General features: G+C 49.0%; 1 protein-coding gene across 1 annotated transcript in view; it reads left to right on the top strand.

Moving 5' to 3' along the window:
• The first annotated feature begins 860 nt into the window (after positions 1-860).
• NOS1 (nitric oxide synthase 1) overlaps positions 861-23,842 on the top strand; it is a 121,107-nt gene continuing 98,125 nt past the window's right edge. The window contains 2 exon segments of the mRNA XM_073021143.1: positions 861-2,246; positions 20,872-20,998. Coding sequence (XP_072877244.1) covers positions 1,522-2,246; positions 20,872-20,998 — 852 coding nt within the window. The 5' untranslated portion in view covers positions 861-1,521.

Genomic DNA, 23,842 nt, shown 5'->3' with positions numbered 1-23,842 from the left:
AAATAGAGACAGGGTCTCACTATGTTGCCCAGGCTGGTCTCGAACTCCTGGGCTCATGCGATCCTCCCTCCTTAGCTTCCCAAAATGCTGGGATTACAGGTGTGAGTCTCCATACCCATCCTAGAGTATAAATTTGGAAGAGCTAGAGTATAAGTTTAAAATCTCAAGATCAAGGTCAAACCCTACCCCTGCCATTATTCTCTGTGCGACCTTGGACAAGTTACTGAACCTTCCCAAGCTTCCCTTTCCTCTTCTTTTGAGGAGTTATCGTTAGGATCAAAGAAGAAATAAAAAATACATGTGTTAAGAGCGAACGTGCTCAAAAAGTGTCTGCCGTGTTTAGTCTTTGGGGTTTTTCTTTCTTCAGTCAACTAATACTCATTGAGTACCTGCAATGTTCCTATGTTTCCCTTAGGGCTATAAAATCTACTCTTCCTAAGGTTTCTCCATCAGGGTTTCAGCTGTGTGTGTAGCAAAAGTGTCTTCCACAATTTTGTGTGGACCCATCTTCTTGGTATTCATGTTTGTAGTGTGACTAAGCCTATCCTTTTGAACATGAAACAAGCTAATAATTATAAAAATGGTTATGAAGGCCAACTGACGTTCGTCATCGTTGGATCCGTGGAAGGCAGTGTCATTCCCGTTCCACTGGGCTTTGGGAGCGGCTGGAAAAGAGAGCCCAAAAATCTATACCAGCTAAGCCCCTGAGCTATGGATGGAAAATGTATACAAGACACAGAGAGCAACTAGAATGCTTGACAAGTTGGACTGATGACTTCTCGTGGTGGGAAAGAGATAAGAGAGGTTTTCTGATTCTTGTCACTTGATTTCTGGGGGTGATTGTCCGTGGTTTGCCCAGGGAGACCCTTTCGTCCCGGAGGGCGTTGATCATGGAAGTGACACTAGGTATTTTGCAGCTAACTCCAGAAAGAAGGATTTTGTTTCTAGGTTGGCTTGAAATTCTGGAGTGTCTTGTGGCTAGACTTTGTCAGTTGGCTCCATTTTCTATCTCAGTTTTCAAGGTGGTGTTGGGCACTCTACTTCAATCTCTTTTTGTAAAATTCTTTTCATCCCCTTCCTGTTCTTCCTCTTCAGCTCATGATGCCTCAGATCTGATCCTCATCTAACAGGCTGGCAATGAAGATACCCAGAGAATAGTTCACATCTATCATGCGTCACTTCTAGACACAGCCACCAGACGCGTCTCCTCCCCTCTCTGCCTGACCTGTGGCTTAGGGACACATCCCACTGCCTCTCTTGACGTCTGCCTGGTCAACCATCACTTCCTTGGAGAATAAGGAGAGAGGCGGACGCAGGAAATCATGCCACCGATGGGCCACCAGCCATGAGTGGGTGACGCTGAGTTGACGTCAAAGACAGAGAGGGCTGAAGCCTTGTCAGCACCTGTCACCCCGGCTCCTGCTCTCAGCGTAGCCTGAAGCCTGGCTCCTCCTGGTGAAATCATCTTGGCCTGATAGCATCGTGAGGTCTTCAGACAGGACCCCTTGGAAGCTGGTTACCATGGAGGATCACATGTTCGGTGTTCAGCAAATCCAGCCCAATGTCATTTCTGTTCGTCTTTTCAAGCGCAAAGTTGGGGGCCTGGGATTCCTGGTGAAGGAGCGGGTCAGTAAGCCACCCGTGATCATCTCCGACCTGATTCGTGGGGGCGCCGCGGAGCAGAGTGGCCTCATCCAGGCCGGAGATATCATTCTTGCGGTCAACGGCCGGCCCTTGGTGGACCTGAGCTATGACAGCGCCCTGGAGGTACTCAGAGGCATTGCCTCCGAGACCCACGTGGTCCTCATTCTGAGGGGCCCTGAAGGCTTCACCACGCACCTGGAGACCACCTTTACAGGTGATGGGACCCCCAAAACCATCCGGGTGACACAGCCCCTGGGTCCCCCCACCAAAGCTGTGGATCTGTCTCACCAGCCATCGGCCGGCAAAGAACAACCCCTGGCAGTGGATGGGGCCTCGGGTCCTGGGAATGGGCCTCAGCATGCCCAAGACGATGGGCAGGAGGCTGGCTCGCTCCCCCATGCCAACGGCCTGGCCCCCAGGCCCCCGGGCCAGGACCCTGCAAAGAAAGCAGCCAGAGTCGGCCTCCAAGGCAGAGGGGAAAACAATGAACTGCTCAAGGAGATAGAGCCTGTGCTGAACCTTCTCACCAGTGGGAGCAGAGGGGTCAAGGGAGGGGCACCTGCCAAGGCAGAGATGAAAGATATGGGAATCCAGGTGGACAGGTAAGCTCCACGGCGGGGGGGTGTGTGTGTGTGTGCACGCGCGCATGCTTGTGTGTGTACATTTGCGTCCATTGAGACTCAGCCTCACAGCCCAGAAGCCAACCTGGGCTGTCTCAGACACCTGTATATGCATTCCCACTTGGCGGCCCCCTTGATCTTCACTTAAAATTACATTCGCAAGAGGCCAGAGGGCATAGCTTCTAGGATGCTTCTCTTGTCACAAAACCCAGAGCAAATTAATCATCATGGTAGCGGACAGTGTGTCTTCTCATCTTTATCCCCTGTAATCCTCCAGGAACCCAGGAACTTGCATTTTTACAATCTGTGTTTCACAAGTGAGAAGACAGAGGCTCGGAGTGGAGGCTGCGCTTCCTGAGGTTGCCTAGCAAGTGGGAGGCATGGGTGCATGGCACCCTGGGGTGTGTGGCTCTGCAAAACCCCTTGGAAGACAGGAGGGAAGAGCTGAGCCCGGGGCAACCATTAGCCTAAATCAGCTTTCTCCTCATTGCAGCCAGTCCAGGATGTGTAAAATTCTAAAGGAGGAGAAGGGAATCAAAGTCTAGAATTGGCCCCTGTTCCCAAAAACCGCAGTCTTCCTGGGATTATGTGAGAGCTGGGACGAGGATGTAAAGAACTGGGTACCAAACCTCTATGTTTACCAGATGAATGTTTTCAATTCTCTGCAGGAGGAGAGCTGGCAGCAGAGTGGGTGATGCTAGCTCCTTCTCTGGGGAGAAATCAGCAGCTGGGCCAGGTGGTCAGCGAATAATGGGTCAGGAGTTTAAACACAGAGAGAAGTTTCTCTGTCCCCCTTCCATTTGCATCTTAGGTCTGGCACTGATGCTACAGTCCCCAGTGCTGCCAGGGTGGGTCTAGGCATACTCAGAAGGAGGCTTAGTCTGGGGCCACCAAAAAATCCAGGCCAAGATTTCCCAACCCTTTCCCCAAGAACGCCAAAGTGTCCTCAGAGCACTTAGAGATCTTCAGGAACATTCCGCACTCCCCCCCCACCGACAACCTGGGGGCCTGGATTAAGGTAGCTCCCCAGGCCCCTGCATTCACTCATTTAACAAATGTTCATTGAGGACCTACTGTGTGTCAGGCACTGTCCTACGCTCTAGGGTGGAGCAATGAATGAAATCAACAAATCCCCTGCCCTTGGGGAGCTTACAGTCTAGTGGGGAGTACTGGTGATAAATAAGATAAATACATAAAATATGTAATGAGGTCATGTGCTATAGATGCATAATGATGTCTCAGTCATCAAAGGGCTGCTTTTGTATCAGGGATCCTATTAGATTATAAAACTGTATTGTTACTGTACCTTTTCCATGTTTAGATATGTTTAGATCCACAAATTCTTACAATTGTGTTACAGTTGCCTTCAGCATTCCCTACAGTCACATGCTGTACAGGTTCATCACCTGGAGGCAATAGGCTACACCATGTAGGCTAGGTGTGGTGTGGTGTAGGCTCTCCCATCCAGGTTTGTGTGAGTGCACTCTGTGACGTTCCCACAATGGCTGAACTGCCTAATGATGCATTTCACAGAATGTGTCCCTGTGGTTAAGCGATACGTGACCGTCTGTTAGGGATATATGTAAAGGAGATAAAGAAAGCGGGGAAGGGATTAGCTGGGCGTGATGGCACATGCCTGTAGTCACAGCTACTCAGGCGGCTGAGGCAGGAGAACCCCTTGGACCCGGGAGGCGGAGGTTGCAGTGAGCTGAGATTGCACTGCTACCCTTCAGCCTGGGCAACAGAGCGAGAGGAGAGCGAGACTCAGTCTCAAAAAAAAAAAAAAAAAGGCAGGAAAGGATGGGATCAGAAATATTGAGAACTTTTAACTAGGGAAGCTAGAGCAGGTCTCACTAGGAAGACAACATTTAAATACAGCCGGGCAAGGTGGCTCATGCCTATAATCCCAGCACTTTGGGAGGCCGAGGTAAGCAGATCACCTGAGGTCAAGAGTTTGAGACCAACCTGCCAGCATGGTGAAACCCCATCTCTACTAAAAATATAAAATTAGCCAGGCGTGATGGTGGGTGCCTGTAATCCCAGGTACTTGGGAGGCTGAGCCAGGAGAATCACTTGAACCTGGGAGACAGAGGTTGCAGTGAGCTGAGATCATACCACTGCACTCCAGCCTGGACCACAGAGTGAGACTCCGTCTCATAATTAATTAATTAAGTGCCTGGAGGAAGGGAGAGAGGAAGTCTGGGAGCTTTCCAGGGGGTGGGAGAGGGGATGGGCACTCCAGGTAAAGAGAAGAGCCTGTGCAGAGTCCTCAGGTAGGAGTGTGCTTAACGTGTTTGAGGCGTTGCATGGGATGCAGTCTTCCTCCCAAACTGCCCTTTGGTGGCCCCTCAGTCTGTGGCAGCCCACCTCAGTCTGCCAGTGCATCAGAGTTTTCCTAACTTCTCACACCTGGGCAAAAATGGGGCCAATTCCATCAAGACCCCAGAGCCCCCCAAGGAGTAAGACAGGGGCTCCATCACAAGTCCCTGGGCAGAGGGAAAACCAGGGTCACAGGCCTCCCTTTAAGCCTCTTCCCTCCAACCTACTTCTTTTTTCCTCTGTATATTTCCTGGGGACAGCCTGGAGTCCTCCCTGCACCTTTGGTCCTCGTCCCCATGAGGAGGAAGACCAAGAGTCTCGGTCCAGATACACACAGCATGGTGTGACGTCTCAGTGAGGTAGATGCGTGCATGGGGAACTCTGTGGCATTGGATGTCCATTTCCAGAGTGGGTAGCCAGGATCCGTCTTCGGGATTCAGCTGACTGGGGGAGATTTGAAGCCTGAGTCACTTACAACTAGCACAGGAGGCCTCCCAGGCTGGAACCCGGGCCTCAGGGAGCTGCCACTGCCCCTAGGTCCCTCCAGCAGCACATCCTGTGGAGGTGGCATCCTGAGGCCTTGCTGTGTCTCCCAGCAGTCCAGCTCATGCCATGGAGTTAAATCCTAAGGCAGCTGTAGGATCCAGAACAGAAGGCATTGGCTTTGTTTGCCAGGAGGCTTTGGGAAGTGTCCCTACCGAAAGGCTGCCCCCAAGCACCACCTCTGCCTCCCAATCCTCTACCACCCTTGCTGTCCCTCGGTGCTCCCTCTCCCTTAGTGCTCCCTCTCCTGAGAAGAGCAGCACCAGTGTGGAATGGGAGCTCTGTCTTACCTTATATAAGCAGAGTCCCCTTCCCATGGGCAGCTGAATCCTAGCTGTATCTAGTGTCCCATGCACTTGATTGCAATTCTCAACTGGGCCTGGGGTGGGCATGGAGGGGTGAGTATCAGAATTCCCAGGGGCTCTATTTCAGCCACACCCCCAGAACCCCAGGAGTCTGAATCTCTGTATGCGATGTGGAGATGTCCCCCAGAGGATCCCAGTGCAACCTCCCTTCGAGAACTGGGAGCTGGGTCCTTCCCCTCCAGGGAGTTCATTTGATCCTCTCCCCCAGCTGACAGTCTGGGACACGAGGCTTGGTGCAGAACTCTAGGCTTGGGTGTGATGCGGAGGACTTCATGGGAGCCCTCGTGTCACCAGGCACCAAGGGGTTCCTCTCCAAACGCCATCTCAGGAAGTAGTCTCCTGTCTTTGTTTCCCCAAGCAAGAGGGCGAGACAAGCCAGCCTGACGTGGGTGCCCCTGCAGACCTATTTCCCAACTCAGGAGGCTGCATCCAAGCTCTCAGCTTCCCTCATCCCTTGCAGTCCTCCCACTAGTCACTGATCTCAACTGTGACCATGATGAGGTGGTTTGCCCAAAAGCAGCCAAAAAAACCTGCTTCAGAGGAGAGACAAGGTCTGGAGAAGGTGGCTTAGAGCAAGTACAGAGCTCTGTGAAACCCACTTAGGTGAGCAGTTCTAAGGATGAGTGATACTTAATAATAGTGCATGTCTTCCTAGCTCAATGGCTTGCACTCAAAGCACTCCCATTTCTTTTTTTTTCCTCTTCTTTTTTTTTTTTTTTTTTTTTTTTTTTTTGAGATGGAGTCTCGCTTTGTTGCCCATGCTGGAGTACAGTGGCATGATCTCGGCTCACTGCAACCTCCGCCTCCCAGGTTCCAGCAATTCTCCTGCCTCAGCCCCCCGAGTAGCTGGAATTATAGGCATACGCCACCACGCCTGGCTAATTTTTGTATTTTTAATAGAGACAGGGTTTCGCCATGTTGGCCAGGCTGGTCTTGAACTCCTGACCTCAGGTGATCCGCCCGTCTCAGCCCCCCAAAGTGCTGGGATTACAGGAGTGAGCCACCATGCCCGGCCAACACCTCCATTTCTTAACACATATTTTTAAGTGTCTTTACTAATTCATGGATCATATAACCTACTCGCACTTCTTATTTTTAAAATCTAATAAGATGCCATTAACTATTAAATGAAGGGGACCTCATAAAAGTAACTTATAATTTCAAAAGCCTGTAATTTAACATATCAGCGTTCAGACACGACCGCACTGGAATGGTCAGATGTTTGCACCTAAACATAGAATTGCTGCAAACACAACAGTGTCGGAAACGGAGACTGACACAGGTGTGTTGTTTTAGCAACTCAAATGCCATGAGCAGCGTCGCCTTGGTGATGCGATTTTCCAAAATGGTGAATGACTCCTGATAAAGCAATGGGTAAATCCATCTTTCCTTAATTTACCCAGTGGATTTGCTGCATGGAAAATTCAGTCTGTTTTAAAGCCGTATTTATACAGGAGAGAGTTGGGATCTCAGTCCAGGAATATAAGCTTGTCTTTTATATGTGTGAAGTCCCAGAGATCATGTGGCTTGCAAGACTCTCTTCCCTCATGTTCCTGGTGTTGCAGGATGGCCACCACCCCTAATGCCACCTCCCTCCTACTACAGTGCCAGGAGCACCTCCACCTCCATCCTTGTAACAACCAAAACTGCCTCCACAAATTGCCAAATGGCCTCCTAGGGGCTGAAGTAAGGACCTCTTTAGGTGTCAGTGTCCCAAGTCAGGAACTGGAATCCCAGAGCGAGAAAGTTCTTCGGGGTCACTCCTGTAACAGGCAGTCCTGGCTTGATTCAAGCCGCTTAGAGCACACGGCTGCTTGGAAAATGCTCATCCTCCCAGTGACCTCTCCATCCAGGCTGCATGTAGGGGTGGACATCAGCACTGGCATCCTGGATGCTGGGTGAAGTCACTGGCCCAAGAAAACCCACTGGCTTGGGTGACGGTGAAGCCCACCAGGCCCAGAGCCCCAGATCCAGGGCGCACCTGCCAGTCGGGGGGCCAAGCCGAGGAGGGATCTGTCACTGCTTCTCAGCAGTGCCCTGTCTCTCCTGCTCTGTTGTCCCCATTTTCTTTCTTTCTTTCCTCTTGGAAACAGGCTTAATCTCCTGCCACATCTCTTCCATTCCCCCATGGGGCGTCCCTGTAGTTTCGGGATGGTGGCACTTATTTGGGATGAGAAGTGATGTTTACTCTAAAGACAGTCTCATCCCTTCATCCCAAGAGGAAGGTGGCTCCAGCAGGCAGTGGCAGCAATACGAGGGGGTTTGAGGAAGGGAGGTAGTGAATCCCAAAGTTTCAGCACCTTCTGTACTTGGGAGCAGTCACTTTATTTATTTGTTTGTTTGTTTGTTTGTTTGTTTGTTTAGAGACAGATCTTGCTCTGTAGCCCAGGCTGGAGTGCAGTGGCTCCATGATGGCTCACTGCAATCTCCACCTCCTGGGCTCAAGTGATCCTCCCACCTCAGCTCCCCAAGTACCTGGGACCATGCCCAGCTAATTCTTTATGTTTTTTTGTAGAAACAGGGTTTCATCAGGTTGCCCAGGCTGGTCTCAAAGTCCTAGCCTCAAAGTATCCGCCTGCCTCAGCCTCCCAAAGTGCTGGGATTACAGGCGTGAGCCACCACACCTGGCTGGAACGGTCACTTTAAAATGCTGCATGTAAGAGAATATCCAGGTTACTCAGCTTGCTGCCCTGAAGGAGGGTTCCAAAGAGGCCAAGGTTCCCGATCCAGCGTCCATCTGGACCAGCAGGTCAGCCTCGCCCTGTGCTCTGATAACCCCTCCCACTTGTAGGGCACTTGGTTACTTACAAAGTCCCTTCACAATAGTTGTCAGCCTCTTCCGAGTGTCTGAATTCCGCCCCATAAGGAGAGTGTGTGGTTTCAGCCTACTTTCATAGATGAGGGCGAGGCTCAGAGAGGTAAACAACTTTCCCAGGGCCACACAGCACCAGCCACAGGGTGCTCTCCTGGTTCTACCTAGAAGCCTCATAGTGTCTAGAACTTAATGGACAAGCCAGGTGGGTGGCTCATGCCTTACTCCCACGTCTTGGAAGGCTGAGGCAAGTGGATTACTTGAGGTCAGGAGTTCAAGACCAGCCTGGCCAACATGACGAAACCCCATCTCTACTAAAAATTTAAAAAAAAAAAAAAATTAGCCAGATGTGGTGGTGCGTGCCTGTAGTCCCAGCTACTTGGGAGGCTGAGGCAGGAGAATTGCTTGAACCTGGGAGGCAGAGGTTGCAGTGAGTTGAGATCGCCCCACTACACTCCAACCTGAGTGACAGAGCCAGACTCTGTCTCAAAATAAAATAAAATAAAATAAAAATTAAAGGGACACTAGGCAAGAGAATGTGATGGGGGGAACAGAAGTCAATTTCAACTCCAGAGAATCAACTCAGTTGTTGGAGGCAGAGAAGAAAGCTCCTTCTGTGGGAAGCCTAAGTTTTATAATTATTAGGCTGGTTAATGTCTATGGAGCACTGGAAGTGAGTCTGGCTCCATGCTACAGTCTCTACGTCAGTTAAGTTGTTTTCTATGCACAGCACTTTGTTTTCCTGATGGGGAAACCAAGGCTCAGAGAGGTATGGCCACTTGTCCCAGATCACACAGCTAGCAAGTAGCAAAGCCAGGACTTGACCCCAAACTCATACTCTTGGCCTCTACTGACTTTCTAGATTGCACTGTTGGCTACAGTGTGCTTGACTTCTAGCCGTCACATTTTTTAGGACACTGGAATATTTTCTCGGCATCTGAAAGGGAAACTGAGGCCTTGGGTGCCATCTACTAAAGAAAGTGCCCCTGGCCTGTTGTAGCAAATGCAGGTCACCCTGAGGGATGCCCACGACCCCGCTTCATTCAAGCAATAGGAGGGACTCCCCCATTTATGGAAGGGCCTCTTCATTTGCTCTGAGGTCCTCATGCCCTTTCTTCTTCACTGCAACCTTGGTGGGAAGGCAGGCTTATCCCATGGCTCTTCCTCAGAATAAAAGGCCGGATAGCCACCTGACAACACAGCAGGAACACAGGTGGAGAGAAGGTGAAGGATGGGATGAAAAAGCCCATCCTTCATCCAAGGCTGGTTCCCACCCATGGTCTCACCATTTAAGCGCCACATTCTATTCCTCTCTGAATCCCCATCATTTAGTTCCAAGCTTGACCCCAGAATAGACCTTAAAGGAGGGAGGGAGGGAGGGAGGGAAGGAAGAACGCATGAAGAAAGGAGGGAGGGAGGGAGTAAGGAGGGAAGCAAGGAAGGAGGTAAGGAGGGAAGGAAGGAAGAAAGGAATGAGATAGGGAAGGGAGGAGGGAAGGAAAGAGGGAAGGAAGTGAGAAGGGAAGGAAGGAGGGAGGGAAGGAGAGATGAAAGAAGGAGGGAAGGAAGAAAAGGAAGCAGGGAAGGAAGGAGGGAGGAAAGGAGTGAGAGAGGGAAGGAAGGAAGGAGGGAGGCAAAGAAGAAGAGAGGGAAGGAGGGAGGGAGGGGAGGAGGGACAGGGAAGGAAGGAAGGAAACGAGGAGAGAGGGAAGGAAGGAGGGAGGGAAGAAGAAGAGAGGGAAGGAAGGAGGGAGGGAAGGAGAGAGGAAAGGAAGGAAGGAGGGAAGGGAGAAAGAAAAGGGAAAGAAGGAGGGAGGGAAAGCAGAAGTGAGGAAAGGGAGGAGGGAAGGAAGGAGGAAGGGAAAGAAGAGAGAATGAGGGAGGAAGGAGAGGAGGGACAGAGGGAAGGAAGGAAGGAGGGAGGGAAGGAAGAAAGGAAAGAGGAAGGGAAAGAAGGAGGGAGGGAAGGAAGGAGGGAGGAAGGGAAGGAAGGAGAGAGGGAGAGGAGAGAAGGAGGGAAGGAAGGAGAGAAGGAGGGAAGGAAGGAGAGAGGGAGGGAAGGAAGGAGAGAGGGAGGGAAGGAAGGAGAGAGGGAGGGTAGGAAGGAAAAAGAGGGAAGAAAGGAGAAGGGGAAGGGAGGAGAGAAGGAAGGAGGGAAGGAAGGAGGGAGGGAAGGAGGGAGGGAGGGAAGGAAGGGAGGGAGGGAGGGAAGGAGGGAGGGAGGGAAGGAAGGAGGGAGGGAGGGAAGGAAAGAGGGAGGGAGGGAAGGAAGGAGGGAGGGAGGGAGGGAAGGAAGGAAGGAAGGAGTCTGTTCCCCCATGGCTTTCTCTACAGCAGGGAAGATGACTGACTGGCTCAGTTTTTGCTTAGAGGACTCACGCTAGTTAGAACTCTCCATTAGAACTGACCTCAGCATGACCGATGGCAGTATTGATTCGAGGACTGTCTGAGTCAGAAGCACTCCTCCCAGGGTGCACTTGATGTATCTCAGAGCTTGGAAACCCTCTGCTGGGGTATATTTCAATTAAGGAACTAAGCCCAGTAACTTAGCCTTCAACCTGAATCTCCACCTTTTATTCTGATCTTACCCACTTGAACGTAAGCAGCTCCCCATCCACCCTTCCCGGGGTTACTCTCGCTTTGGACCCTCTCCCCATCTGTGCCCCTGCTGTCTTGCCAGGTGGGTACCTGGCCCTTTATTCTGAGGAAGAACCATGGGATAAGCCTGCGCGCCCACCAAAAATGATGGGTAACCAGGAGGCTTCTCACCGCTTTTCATGGAATGAATGTTTACTGAGCATCCATTCTGCCCTGACACTGTACTCAGCCCTGGGAATTCCATGGTGAACTTCTGCCCTTGAAGAATCATATCAGAGACAAGAAATCAAAAATAAATAGGCCGGGTGCAGTGGCCCATGCCTGTAATCCCAGCACTTTGGGAGGGTGAGGCGGCCAGATCCCTTGAGGTCAGGATTTCGAGACCAGCCTGGCCAACATGGTGAAACCCTGTCTCTATTAAAAATACAAAAATCAGCCAGGTGAGGTAATCCCAGCTACCCAAGAAGCTGAGGCAGGAGAATCGCTTGAACTCAGGAGGCAGACGCTGCAGTGAGCCAAGACCATGCCACTGCACTCCAGTCTGGGCAAAAGAATGAGACTCCGTCTCTAAATAAATAAATAAGTAGACAAATGCAGTCGTCTTAGATAGTGGTACATGCTATGAAGGAAATAAAACAGTGATTTGAAGAAAAGTGGCTTGGGGTGTGGTAGAGCATTAAATCGGGGGGTCAGGAAGGGGCTTTCTGAAAAGGCAACATTTTTACTGAGGCCAAAGATACCAACCATGTGACATCTAGGAAAGGGTGTTCCTAGCAGAAGGCACAGCAGGAGCAAAGGCCCTGAGACAGGAACCGGGTGGGAACGTGCAAGGGACAGAAAGCTCGAGGGGCTTGAGCATAGTGAGTGGAAGGGGAGAGTGGTGGGCAGTGAGGCTGGACACCTGGGTGGGCTCATCAACCACCGTACTGTCATCCCTGTCCCCGCCCCCATTCACTCATTGTGTCAGCTTCCTATGGCTGCATAACAAATCACCCCAAACTTGGTGGCTGAAAGCAATACACCTTTATTCCCTTATCATTCTGACGGTCTTAAGTCTGAATTGGTCTCCCTGGGCTGATATCAAATCAAGGTATCAGCAGAACTGTGTTCTTTCCTGGAGGCTCTTGAAGAGAACTCATTTCCTTGCCTCTTCCAGGGTCTAAAGCTGCGTTCCTTGCATCCTTTGGCTTGTGGCCCCTTCCTCCATTTTCAAAACCAGGAACAGAGCATCTGGCTTCCGTGGTGACATCCCCTCTGTAGTCAGAGCCCTCTTATTAAGACATGTGATTACATTGAGGGCCCACAGAGATAACCCCAGGGAATCTGCCCATCTCGAGATCTTTAACATCACAATATATCTGCAGAGACCCTTTCTCCATCTAAGGAAACATATACGGGTTCAAGGGATTAGGATCTGAGATCCTTGGGCTGTTATTCAGTCTACCACACTCATCTAACCAACACCATGGAGCAATGCTCTGGCCCGGCCCTGGGCTAACCAATGGCTATCCCTGCCGCCATCCCTATGAGGTCTCACTGGACTGAGTCCACTGACCTTGCTTCTAGCCCCTCCTTCCACTTTACCACCCACCAGCTATGTACTTCAGGAAAGCCCTTTGACCTCTTTGGGCACCAGTTTTCCCATCTGTAAAAATGAGATGTGGACCAAATGAGCCTTAAGGTTTCTTCCAGAACTAGCATTCAGGTTCCTCGTGAGGGCCAGTGGCTGGTACGCTCATCACAGGTCACACCACACCTGGATCGTAGGAACTCCACCTCTCTGGAACATTCCTCCAAAGAGAAGAACTCAAAAAATCCTTTTAGGGCAAGGGTTGCAAAAAAGGTTGAGGAGCACACACAGTTCTCCCATGAGTTTATTTCGCCTGCAGTTTTCCGGAATAGTGAATTTGTGGTGAAATCAGTCTCCAGCCTCTTAAAAAAAAAATTCCAAAGAACTGTTAATACAGAGTCTACATCCTTGTGAGGCAACCAGTGGCAGGAGCTGGAAAGGGGCCACTGTGGGGTCTCTCGTCTTCCAGCATCCAAACAGCCCAGTCCACACACTATCCTCACCAGCCTGTCTTCTGCAGACACGTGAGTTTGAGAATCCTGCCCACCTTTGGTGATATTAACAATTAAGTCATGATTGTGACGGAGCCCAAAGGCCCTCTCCTCACTTCCCAGCTGCGGCGTTCATGGTAGAATTCCTCCTCTTGAAAGCATACTTTTGGCCAGGTGTGGTGGCTCACGCCTGTAATCCCAGCACTAGGAGGCCAAGGCAGGAGGATTGCTTAAGCCAAGGAGTTTAAAACCAGCCTGGGCAACATAGCAAGACCCCATCTCTACAAAAAAATTTAAAAATTAGTCAGGGATGGTGGTGCATGCCTGTAATCCCTGCTACTCAGGAAACTGAGACAGGAGGATCACTTGAGCCCAGAAGTTCGAGGCTGCAGTGAGCTATGATCATGCTTCTGTACTCCAGCCTAGGTGACACAATGAGACTTTGTCTCTAAAAATCATAATAATAAAGCATAATTTTCTGTTTAACATGAACTTCCCATTCCTCCCACTCTAAGCATGATGAAATCTAGAAGAAAAGCTTTGCAGAGACCCCAGTCCTGGCCTCCACAGCCTCCAAGTCTTCCTACTTCCTACTTCCTACTCAGTTCCCAGCATTCCAGACCAGGTGGAGGCAGAAACCAAGGCTGTTGGAGCGTGCAGGGCCAGGAGAAGCAGGAGTCAGAGAGAGTGTGGTGTCTGCTGAAAAATGTGGTCAGGGCCTCCTGCCAGCACCAGCTGCTCCTCGGCGGCCTCCTTGTCTGGTTGGCCGGAACAGGCAGCCCCCACCTCCCTGTGCCCAGCACAGGGCCTGGCCCACCTGTTCCCCTCGCAGATCCTCGGGGTCTGTAAGTGCTCAGCATCGGTCCCATCGACCCACGTTCAAACTTCCTGGGAAATCAAGCCCAGGACCCCTTTTCCTTCTGTGCAAGAGGTTGGGGGGCCTGGTTATTAGGAAGCCACAGTTGGAAGGATCTGGCAAAGATTCTCAGAAGGTTTAGAGATGCACAAGCAACTTTTGGCTTGGGTACAACCATCCAGCTAGTGAAGTGGAAGAAAAAAGAACTTAGTTTTGTTCTCGCCAGAAAGCATAGAAAATGCTTACCAGGAGGGAGGCAGAACTCCACATCTGGCCTTATAGGAGGACGAGGGTGAAAAAAGGAAAGGAGATAGGGAGGCTGGCATCTCTAACCCAGAAGGAACCTTGCTGCCTACTGCTAGAGCCTGGGCCAGAGAGCTCCCAGCGAAATGGGTCTCCCATTGTGTCCGTGGACCACCTGGGGTGCTTCTGATGATGCAGATCCTAGGGTTCCCTCCTAGACCCACTACTCAGACTCTCTAGGAGGAGAGCTCAGAAGTCTGAGGGGTGTGTGTGTGTGTGCGACAGGGTCTGTCTGTCGCCCAGGCTGGAGTGCAGTGGCGCAACCTTACCTCACTGCAGTCTCAGCCTCCTGGGCTCAAGTGATTCTCCTGCCTCAGCTTCCCCAGTAGTTGGGACTATAGGCAGGCACCATCACGCTTAGCTAATTTTTTTATTTTGTGTATAGACAGGATCTCACTTGGTTGCCCCGCCTGGTCTGGAACTCCTGGGCTCAAGCGAACCTCCCACCTCGGCCTCCTAAAGTGCTGGAATTACAGGCATGTGCCACCATGCCTGGCCAGGAATCTGAATTTTAACAAGCCCCTCAGTTGATTTGGATGCACCCTGGAGTTTGAGAACCACCAAATGTGACCACGTGATAGCCCTGGGGACACTGGCCACCAGAATGCCAGGCTCACTGGGGGATGGCTTTTCCAGACGGAGAAGGACACCTGAGAGGGGTGGGTGAGGGCCATTTAGTGAAGGCGAGCTCGTCAATTCCATCTGGGAACAAGGGACAGCTGGTGAATAAGTCCTTGCAGATCCTTGGGTGAGCATAGAGCAAGGATGGGGAGGAAGTTGGAAGCGTCACGTTGAGATGCTCAGCCACATCTAAACCACTGAGAGTGCCTCTCAATGGGTAGGAGTACAAGTTTGCCTCCCAGGGGGCACTTTGCAATATCTGGAAGCATTTTTTGGTTGTGACGACTTTGAGGATGGGGTGCTACTGGCATCTAGTGTGCAGAGGCCAGGAATGCTGCTCAAACATCCTCCAATGCACAAGACAACCCCGGCAACAAGAAATGATCAGGCCCCAAATACCAGTAGTGTGGAAGTAGAGAAACTCCAATCTAAACTGAGATTATTCCAGGCAGCTGGGCAAGACCAAGACTCATGAGCTCTGTTAAAGGGGAGTTACCATCCAGACATCTCAGAAGTCAAAAGAGGCCCTGTCCATCTCCTTCTGTGAGCTCTCAATATATTTTTAGTGAATAAATAATAAAACAGGCCAGGTGCAGTGGCTCACACCTGTAATCCCAACATTTTGGGAGGTTGAGGCAGATGGATCACTTGAGGTCAGGAGCTGGAGACCAGCCTGGCCAACCTGGTGAAACTCTGTCTCTACTGAAAATACAAAAATTAGCAAGGCGTGGTGGTACACGTCTGTAATCTCAGCTACTCAGGAGTCTGAGGCAAGAGAATCGCTTGAACCCAGGAGTTTGCAGTAAGCTGAGATCATGCCACTGCGCTCCAACCTGGGTGACAGAGTGAGACTCTGTCTCGAAATAATAATACAACAGAGTTACTAAATTTATGTATGAATGAATATATTCAACACATCTACCCCATTTGGAGAGAACATCTAACATCTAAGTTTGAGGTTCTTCTCAGATATGAGGTCCAACCAAATGCTGCCCTCCCAGAGGCCCCCCACATAAGCCCTATACACAGTGACTCTCAGCTGGGCCAACAATGGAGAGACATCTCATCTGCAAGCTCTTGTTGCCTGCTGTGTGACCTTTGACAAATTACCTGATGTCTCTGGGCATCAGTTTTCTTAGTTCTAAATGGAAATATACATCACTCATGTTTAATTAGTGCTGATTGTGTGCTAGGCATTTTACATGCATGATCTCATTAAATTCCCAGGACAGGTGGGACATGAAGTGGGACATCAAGGCTGAGCAGGAGTTGGCTCTCAGCAGAGGGAATATGAAAGAGCAACCTGGGGAGCTTAAGTATAAAGGTAAGGGTGGACATGGTGTGCTCCTCGGGAAGAGGGAGGAGTCAAGAGATCAGGGCCAAGAATGATAGGAGGTAGAGTCTGGAAGGCAAGTAGAGAATTATCGAATTCCTGGGTTCCGTGAACAAGACATGGCAGCTTAGAAAGTGTCTGAGTGTAGACCCCCCAACATGGGCACCAGCCCCCAGCAAAGATGCCGCCTGATTGGAGCCATGTATGCCTTCAATTCCCAGTCTTTGGAGCCTTCAGGTTTCCGGCAGTTGCATTGTCTGACAATATAGCCTTAAGCCACATTTGGCTCTTTAAATTTAAATCAATCCAAGTTAAATAAAACTTAAAATTTAGTTCCTCCATGACGATAACCTCATTTCAAATGCTCAATTGCCACATGTGTCTAGCGGCTATAATATGCGATAGTGCAGATATGAGACATTTCCATCATCGCAGGAAGTTCTACTAGACAGGGATGGCACAGAGGAATAGCCACTGTTCTACACAGAGCTAGAAGTTTCTTTCTCTATTTCTTTCTGATCCTCCATAAGCAGTAAGAGTGATAGCAGGTGCCACACTGCTAAGTATCATAAGCTTGACCTCCTTTAATCATTGCAGATATTACTGACACTATTTAACAGATGAGTAAACTGAGTCTGAGACAGGTGAAGTGTCCAGAGTTGCATAGTTTATAACCAGCAAAGCCAGCACTTGAACCCAGTTCCTCCCAATCCACAGCCACATCCTTAACCAGCATGCTACACTGCTCCTGCAACCCCAGCAAACAGGTGGATCCAGGTTGAACAGATTTGTGGCAATAAGCCAGATATTTCCTTCAGACCTGGTTATCACTGACAGATTGTGGGTTGAGAATTGAACTAAATCTGCTTCTGATTTTGCTTCTGGGTGAAGGGAAGCAAAATAGTTCAACCTGGATGTTTCTCATGATCCCATATTAAAAATATCCTTCCTGGGTGGATCACTCGAGGCCAGGAGTTCAAGACCAGCCTGGCCAACATGATGAAACCCTGTCTCTACTAAAAATAAAAATAAAAAAATTTTAATTAGCTGGGCATGGTGGTGCGCACCTATAATCCCAGCTACTCGGGAGGCTGAAATAGGAGAATCACCTGAATCTGGGAAACAGAGGTTACAGTGAGCTGAGATCACGCCACTGCACTCCAACCTGGGCAACAAGCAAGACTCCATCTAAAAAAATAATAATAATAAAAATGTATATGCCCATCACACAGGACTCCAAAATTAAGTTTTTGTTGGCAAAACACTTCGACTACATTATTTAAACAAAGTTCTTAATGGATTTAAAAAAAAAAAGAATGATGGTAAAAGAAACTCCCTCTGCAAATTCGCATAAGACGACCCATGTGATCATTTCCAAATTGCCTGGGTAATTGTACCTTCTAATTTTTGTAAATTGGCTTCACTCCGCAGGAGATGTTGGGTTACTTGCTCTGTAGCCTCTGGCTTACAGTGAGCATCCTAACCAGTTTTTCCTATCTCTGTTTTAAAAAAGGAAGGATCTCCTGTAATCCCAGCACTTTGGGAGGCCAAGGCAGGCGGATCACCTGAGGTCAGGGGTTCGAGACCAGCCTGGCCAACGTGGTGAAACCCAATCTCTACTAAAAAAACAAAAATTAGCTGGGCGTGGTGGTGTGTGCCTGTAATCCCAGCTATGTAGGAGGCTGAGGCAGGAGAATCACTTGAACCTGGGAGGTAGAGGTTGCAATGAGCTGAGATCACGCCACTGCACTCTAGCCTGGGCAACAGAGTGAGATAAAATAAATAAAATTAAAAAGGCAGGATCTTGGCAGCTCATCAGTCACACCTAGTTTCAAATCCCAGCTGTACTATATGCTGATGATGGGGCCTTGGGAAACTTACATACCCCTCTGGGTTCAGTTTTTTCATGTGTGAAATGGGGACTTTTAATGTCTGTTGAAATTAAATGAAATAACTTCTGTGCAAGTACCCAGAATGTTATAGAGGCTCCAAATACATTAACCTCCTCCCTTCTCTGCTGAATCCTCACTTATGGTCATGTGATATCGGATCAGTAGTTTCAGAGCTGAAAGGGAGCTGAGTGACATTTAGAGCAGCACTCTCAACAGACGATACTTCTGTTTATGATCATGTAGGTAACCGTTAACTTGGGAAATGCCTGTAATCAAGAGCCACTCTGGGTATGTTTTGGTGACATTTTGAAGAGGGTGAAACAGAATGTTCTCTCTGACGAATTGCAAACCTCTCCAGGCAGAAGAGCGGAAGTGGCTTTGACGTGGGCCACAGGGACAACGTGAAACACTGCAGGCAGGGTATCTGGGTGACCCAGAGGGAGCTGCTGGAGGGGTCACTGGGGGTCTCGCTCTCAGAGCTTGGACCGTGGCTTCTGGTTCATCCAAGATGACTGTCATTGTACCAGATTGGGGGATGGAGGAGTCCCCAAAGCTAGGAACATAGAACAGAAGGCAAGACAATGGCCAGTCTTAATGCCTGGGACCCAAACCAAGATGAGCCACAGGGCAAGCTGCATTGCCCAGTTAGAGGCAGACAGAGGCCATGGTCAGAGTCAAATTGGATAGGAGAGCCAAAAGGAGAAAGGCTGTTGGGAAGTAGGAGGGCAGTACTTAGAGAGTAGAAGGACTCAGAGAGTAGGACAGGTCTGATGAGGCCATCTGGATTTTGGTGCCAACTCCTATCTCCATCTCAGAGGGTGGCCAGCCTGTGGAACCTAGCTGAGATCACCTCATCCTGAGCCTGTTAGAGTTCAGGGACAGGAAGCCAGGAAAACTTAGTGAGTCAGAAGTCAGATTCTGGCCAGGCATGGTGGCTCATACCTGTAATCCCAGCACTTTGGGAGGCCAAGGCAAGAGGATCACTTGAGTTTGGGAGTTTGAGACCAGCCTGCACAGCACAGTGAGACCCTGTCTCTACAAAAACATTTACAACATTGCCAGGTAGGGTGATGCGCGCCTGTAGTCCCAGCTACTGGAGAGGCAGAGGTGGGAGGATCGCTCGAGCCTAGGAGGTCAAGGCTGCAGTGAGCTAGGATTGCACCACTGCACTCCAGCCTGGGCAAAAGAGCAAGACTGTCTCCAAAAAAAGTCAGGCTCTAGCATCCAGAACAAGCCTGGGTTTGAATCCACCATCACTAGCTGTGTGACTTAGGCTAGTGACTTAACCACTCTGAACTATAGTTTCCTCATGTGATGATTGTGAGGATGATGCTGGTGGTCTTGAAGATGCTGGTGTGGTCATGATGCTGAGGAGGAGGAAGAGGATGGTGATAATGGTGATGCTGCTAATGAAGGTGATGGATCATGAAGATGAGGATATGATGAGGTTGATAATGATAATGATGAGGGTGATTATGGTGATGAGGATGGTGATGGTGATTATGGTGGAGGCTGATGAGGCAAGTTAGATGATGATGATTACAATAATGATGATGGTAACAATGAGAATGATGGTGGCTATGGTGATGATTGTGGTAGTGGTGGTGATAAAGATGATGGTGACGGTGGTGGTGATGATGATGATGACAGTGACAACCCCTACTTTAGAATGGATGTGATGAGTGGGCTGGAATACTAGCCTTTGTTACTGTGTGACCTTGAGCTACTTAGCTTCTCTCTGTCTCCCTTACCCCATCCATAAAATACTGATTAACAATCATTCCTGACAGGCTTAGTGGCTCACGCCTGTAATCCCAGCACTTTGGGAAGCTGGGGTGGGAGGACCACTTGAACCAAGGAGTTCGAGACCAGCCTGGGCAACATAGTGAGACCCCATCTCTACAAAAAATTTAAAAAGTTAGCCAGATAATGGTGGTACACCCTTGTAGTCCCAGCTACTTAGAAGGCTGAGGCAGGAGGATCACTTGAATCCAGGAGATCAAGGCTACAGTGAGCTGTGATTGTGCCACTGTATTCCAGCTGGGATGACAGGACAAGGCTGGGAAAAAACAAAAACAACAGTCACTCCTGTCTCAAAGGGTTGTCACGAGAGTTAAATGCACTAAAACACATGGCCAGGCATGGTGGCTCACACTTGTAATCCCAGCACTTTGGGAGGCTGAGGCAGGGGCACTGCTTGAGCCCAGGAGTTAGAGATCAACCTGGCCAACACAGGGAGAACCCATGTCTAATATAAATAAAATAATAATTTTTAAAAACCCACATGTAAAGTGCTTGGCACATAGTAAGTGCTTAATAAATGCTATCTCTCCTTATTAATAGTATTATTATTTTTGTCATTATGTTCCCTTTATTTTCCAAATCATTCTGTTTGTCCTGAGCTGCTATTGTTCAAAGCCAGAAGTCTTAGGGTCAGAATAACTTGTTACCCAAAGCCCACAGGACCTCTCTATCCTTCCTGCCTCCTATTTTTTCCACTGGTAGGTGTCATGAGCATTAAGTTGTCCAGGGGTTCATGGTACATGGACTATTACTAGGAAACAGACCTCTTGTGTTCCCAGATCCATGGAATGAGGAAGGGAGAGGGACAGGCAAAATCCTTCTCCTTGCCATCCTGAAATGATGTCCACAAAGATAGGGATATGCCAGCTGTCAAAGTCCCCTTGGATGCGCTCCCTTTGTGATTGACACCCGGAACTGCCTTCCCACGTGTCACTGTCGATCTTTATAAAGCAGCGGGCTGGGTACCCAAAGCTTGCTGGCTCATCACGAGTTATGTGAGTGAGCCACTGAGGTTCTGTACAGACTCAGGACTTCCAGATCAAAGCAACTAGCAGTCCCTCCTGATGTCCCCTTCCTCACCTGCCCCACCTTGCCTTTCAGAGATTTGGACGGCAAATCACACAAACCTCTGCCCCTCGGTGTGGAGAACGACCGAGTCTTCAATGACCTATGGGGGAAGGGCAATGTGCCTGTCGTCCTCAACAACCCATATTCAGAGAAGGAGCAGGTAAGTGCTTGATGCCAAGCTGGTACCACTGCTTCCCATGCCTTCTCGACCCCTCCCAGGTGGGAAGCTGAGGGGAGGAAAGCTAAACCCTAAACTGTGTTGTGATGAAATCAGCCGCCGTGGCTGGACAACTTGGGATGCCAAGGCCAGGAGTGCTTATCCTCGGATGTGGACCTCGACTTTGTTTCTGTGTGGTTTGGTATTGTTTGTGAGCTTGCCATTTTTCACATTTTAATTCTGTTTCTACCGGGAAAGGCATTCACATGGCTCCAAATTTAAAAGATATGAAAGATACATGGTAGCTGGTCACAGTGCCTCATGCCTGTAACCCCAGCATTTTGGGAGGTCAAGGCAGAGGACAGCTTGAGGTTCAGAGTTCAAGACCAGCCTGACCAACATGGTGAAACCCCATCTCTACTAAAAATACAAAAATTAGCCTGGCATGGTGGCGGGCACCTGTAGTCCCAGCTACTCAGGAGGCTGAGGTAGGAGAATGGCATGAACCCGGGAGGGGGAACTTGCAGTGAGCCGAGATCGCGCCACTGCACTCCAGCCTGGGTGACAGCGAGACTCCATCTCAAAAAAAAAGAAAGAAAGAAAAAAGACAACCAGCCTGGGCCACATAGCAAGACCCTATCTCAATTTAAAAAAAAAAAAAATTTTCTTAATTAGCAGAGCATAATGGCATATACCTATAGTTCCTAGCTACTCAGGCAACTGAGGCAGGAGGATCACTTGAGGACAGGAGTTCAAGGCTGCAGTGAGCTGTGATACAGCACCTCTGCACTCTAGCCTGAGTGACAGAGTGAGACCCTGTCTCTTAAAAAAAATTGAAATAAATAAGCAAAAAGATACGTAATGAAAAGCTGTATATGTCCCTAATTCTAGTCACATAGTTTTCCTCCCCAGAGTCAAGCAATGTTAATGGTTTTTGTGTGTTCTTTTAGCCGTGTTTTATGCATTGACAAACACACACATCATTTTTGAATATTTTTACACAAATAAGAGCACATTACACATGTTGTTTTATACCTTGCTTTTTCACTTATTAACATATCTTAGAGATTAGTCCCCATTAGTAGGTAAAGAGGATCTTGTTTCCTTTTTTACAGCCATATAATATTCCGTTGTGTGATCATCCTGTAATTCTGTCAGTCCTTCATAATGAGCCATTGTCAATATTTTGCTATGACAGTGCTATAATGAGTGACCTTGTGGACATACCTTATTTGGCACATGGATAGGCTTAGCAATAGAATACATTCCTAAAGGCCAGGCCTGGTGGCTCATGCCTATAATCCAACACTTTGGAAGGCAGGAGGATCACTTGAGCCCAAGAGTTTGAGATCAGCCTGAGCAACATGACAAAACCCTATCTCTAAAAAAAAAACAAAAATGAGCTGGGCATGATGGCACATGCCTGTTGTCCCAGCTACCCTGGAGACTAAGCTAGGAGAATCACCCGAGCCTGGAAGGCCAAGGCTGCAGTGAGCTGTGATTGTATTACTGCACCACTGCGCTCTAGCCTGGGCAACAGAGGGAGACCCTGTCTCAAAAAAAAAAAAAACAAAATGGAATAAGTTCCTAGAAGTGGAATTGTTGGGTCAAAATTCATGCACATTTGTGATTTTGGTGGTACTTGCCATAGTGGTTGGATCAATCTTACCAGCTAACTAGGAGAGTGACTGTTTCCTCACAGCCTCGCCAACTCCATCTGTTATCCAACTTTTTAGTCTTTGCCAATCTGTTCAGATGTGTTTTGACAGCTAAGTCAGTATCATTTACAAAGAGTGACTAGATTTGGCTGGAGATCAGCAGCGCCTTTGTCTCACCTGTCCAGTAAGCTGATGGGCCAGGTCAGGGTAACCCTAAGGAAGCGTGTGAATTTCACACCCATCCTCTGCATTGCAGTGAAGTCGGGGTGGAGTGACCAGTGGGAGGTCGGAATATGGGGGTGGCCTAGGTGACTCAGCAAGTGATGACCTGCTTCATTTTCCTGATGCTTGGCCTACAGATGGCAGCTTTCACTGCCAGCACATCTAAACAAGGCCTCAGAGCCTCTCTACATAGCTTCAGCGGGGAGGATGAGACATTCTAGAGCCTTGGTGGCAATTGCTTTCCTTAGCCACTGATGGCTGGCCAGGAAGAAAAGGACATCAGGGTTTCTGTAGTGGGTGAGACCCATGATCCCACTAGCTGAATGTCCCTCTAGCAGTGATATCTGGAAACGTTTGGTGGAAAAGCACAACTGTAGACTTTTATTATGTTGTCTTCAAAAGTCAAGACCACACCATAAGCTTTAGGAAGCTATTCTCCATTCGTGATTAAATGAACAAATATGGTTTAAAGCTCTTTTATATTTTCTTTCTTTATTGAAAACAAAGAGGTATGGCTATCATATGAGCCCTCACAAGACAAAGAAAGACAGTAAGAGGCGGCCTCGGGCCAGATCTAGCCTGCAGACCTGATTTGTTAGGTCTACACCATATTGTATTAAGAGATAATTTATAGTCATATTTTAAATGTACTGCCGATGTTTCAGATTTTTACATAAATATATCTACAGCTTCTCTTTAAAATTTACATAGTCTAAGGCCAGGTGCGGTGGCTCACACCTATAATCCCAGCACTTTGGGAGGCCGAGTGGGACAAATCACGAAGTCAGGAGTTCAAGACCAGCCTGACCAACATGGTGAAACCCCATCTCTACTAAAAATACAAAAATTAGCTGGGCATGGTGGCAGGTGCCTGTAATTCCAACTACTCAGGAGGCTGAGGCAGGAGAATCGCTTGAACCCAAGAGGCGGAGGTTACAATCAGCCAAGATCACGCTACTGCACTCTA

Source organism: Chlorocebus sabaeus, chromosome 11 (genome assembly GCF_047675955.1).
Source record: "Chlorocebus sabaeus isolate Y175 chromosome 11, mChlSab1.0.hap1, whole genome shotgun sequence".
In the NCBI taxonomy this organism is placed as follows: Eukaryota; Metazoa; Chordata; class Mammalia; order Primates; family Cercopithecidae; genus Chlorocebus; species Chlorocebus sabaeus.
The sequence above is the reverse complement of the archived record's forward strand: the minus strand, read 5'-3'. Positions and strand labels throughout refer to the sequence as shown.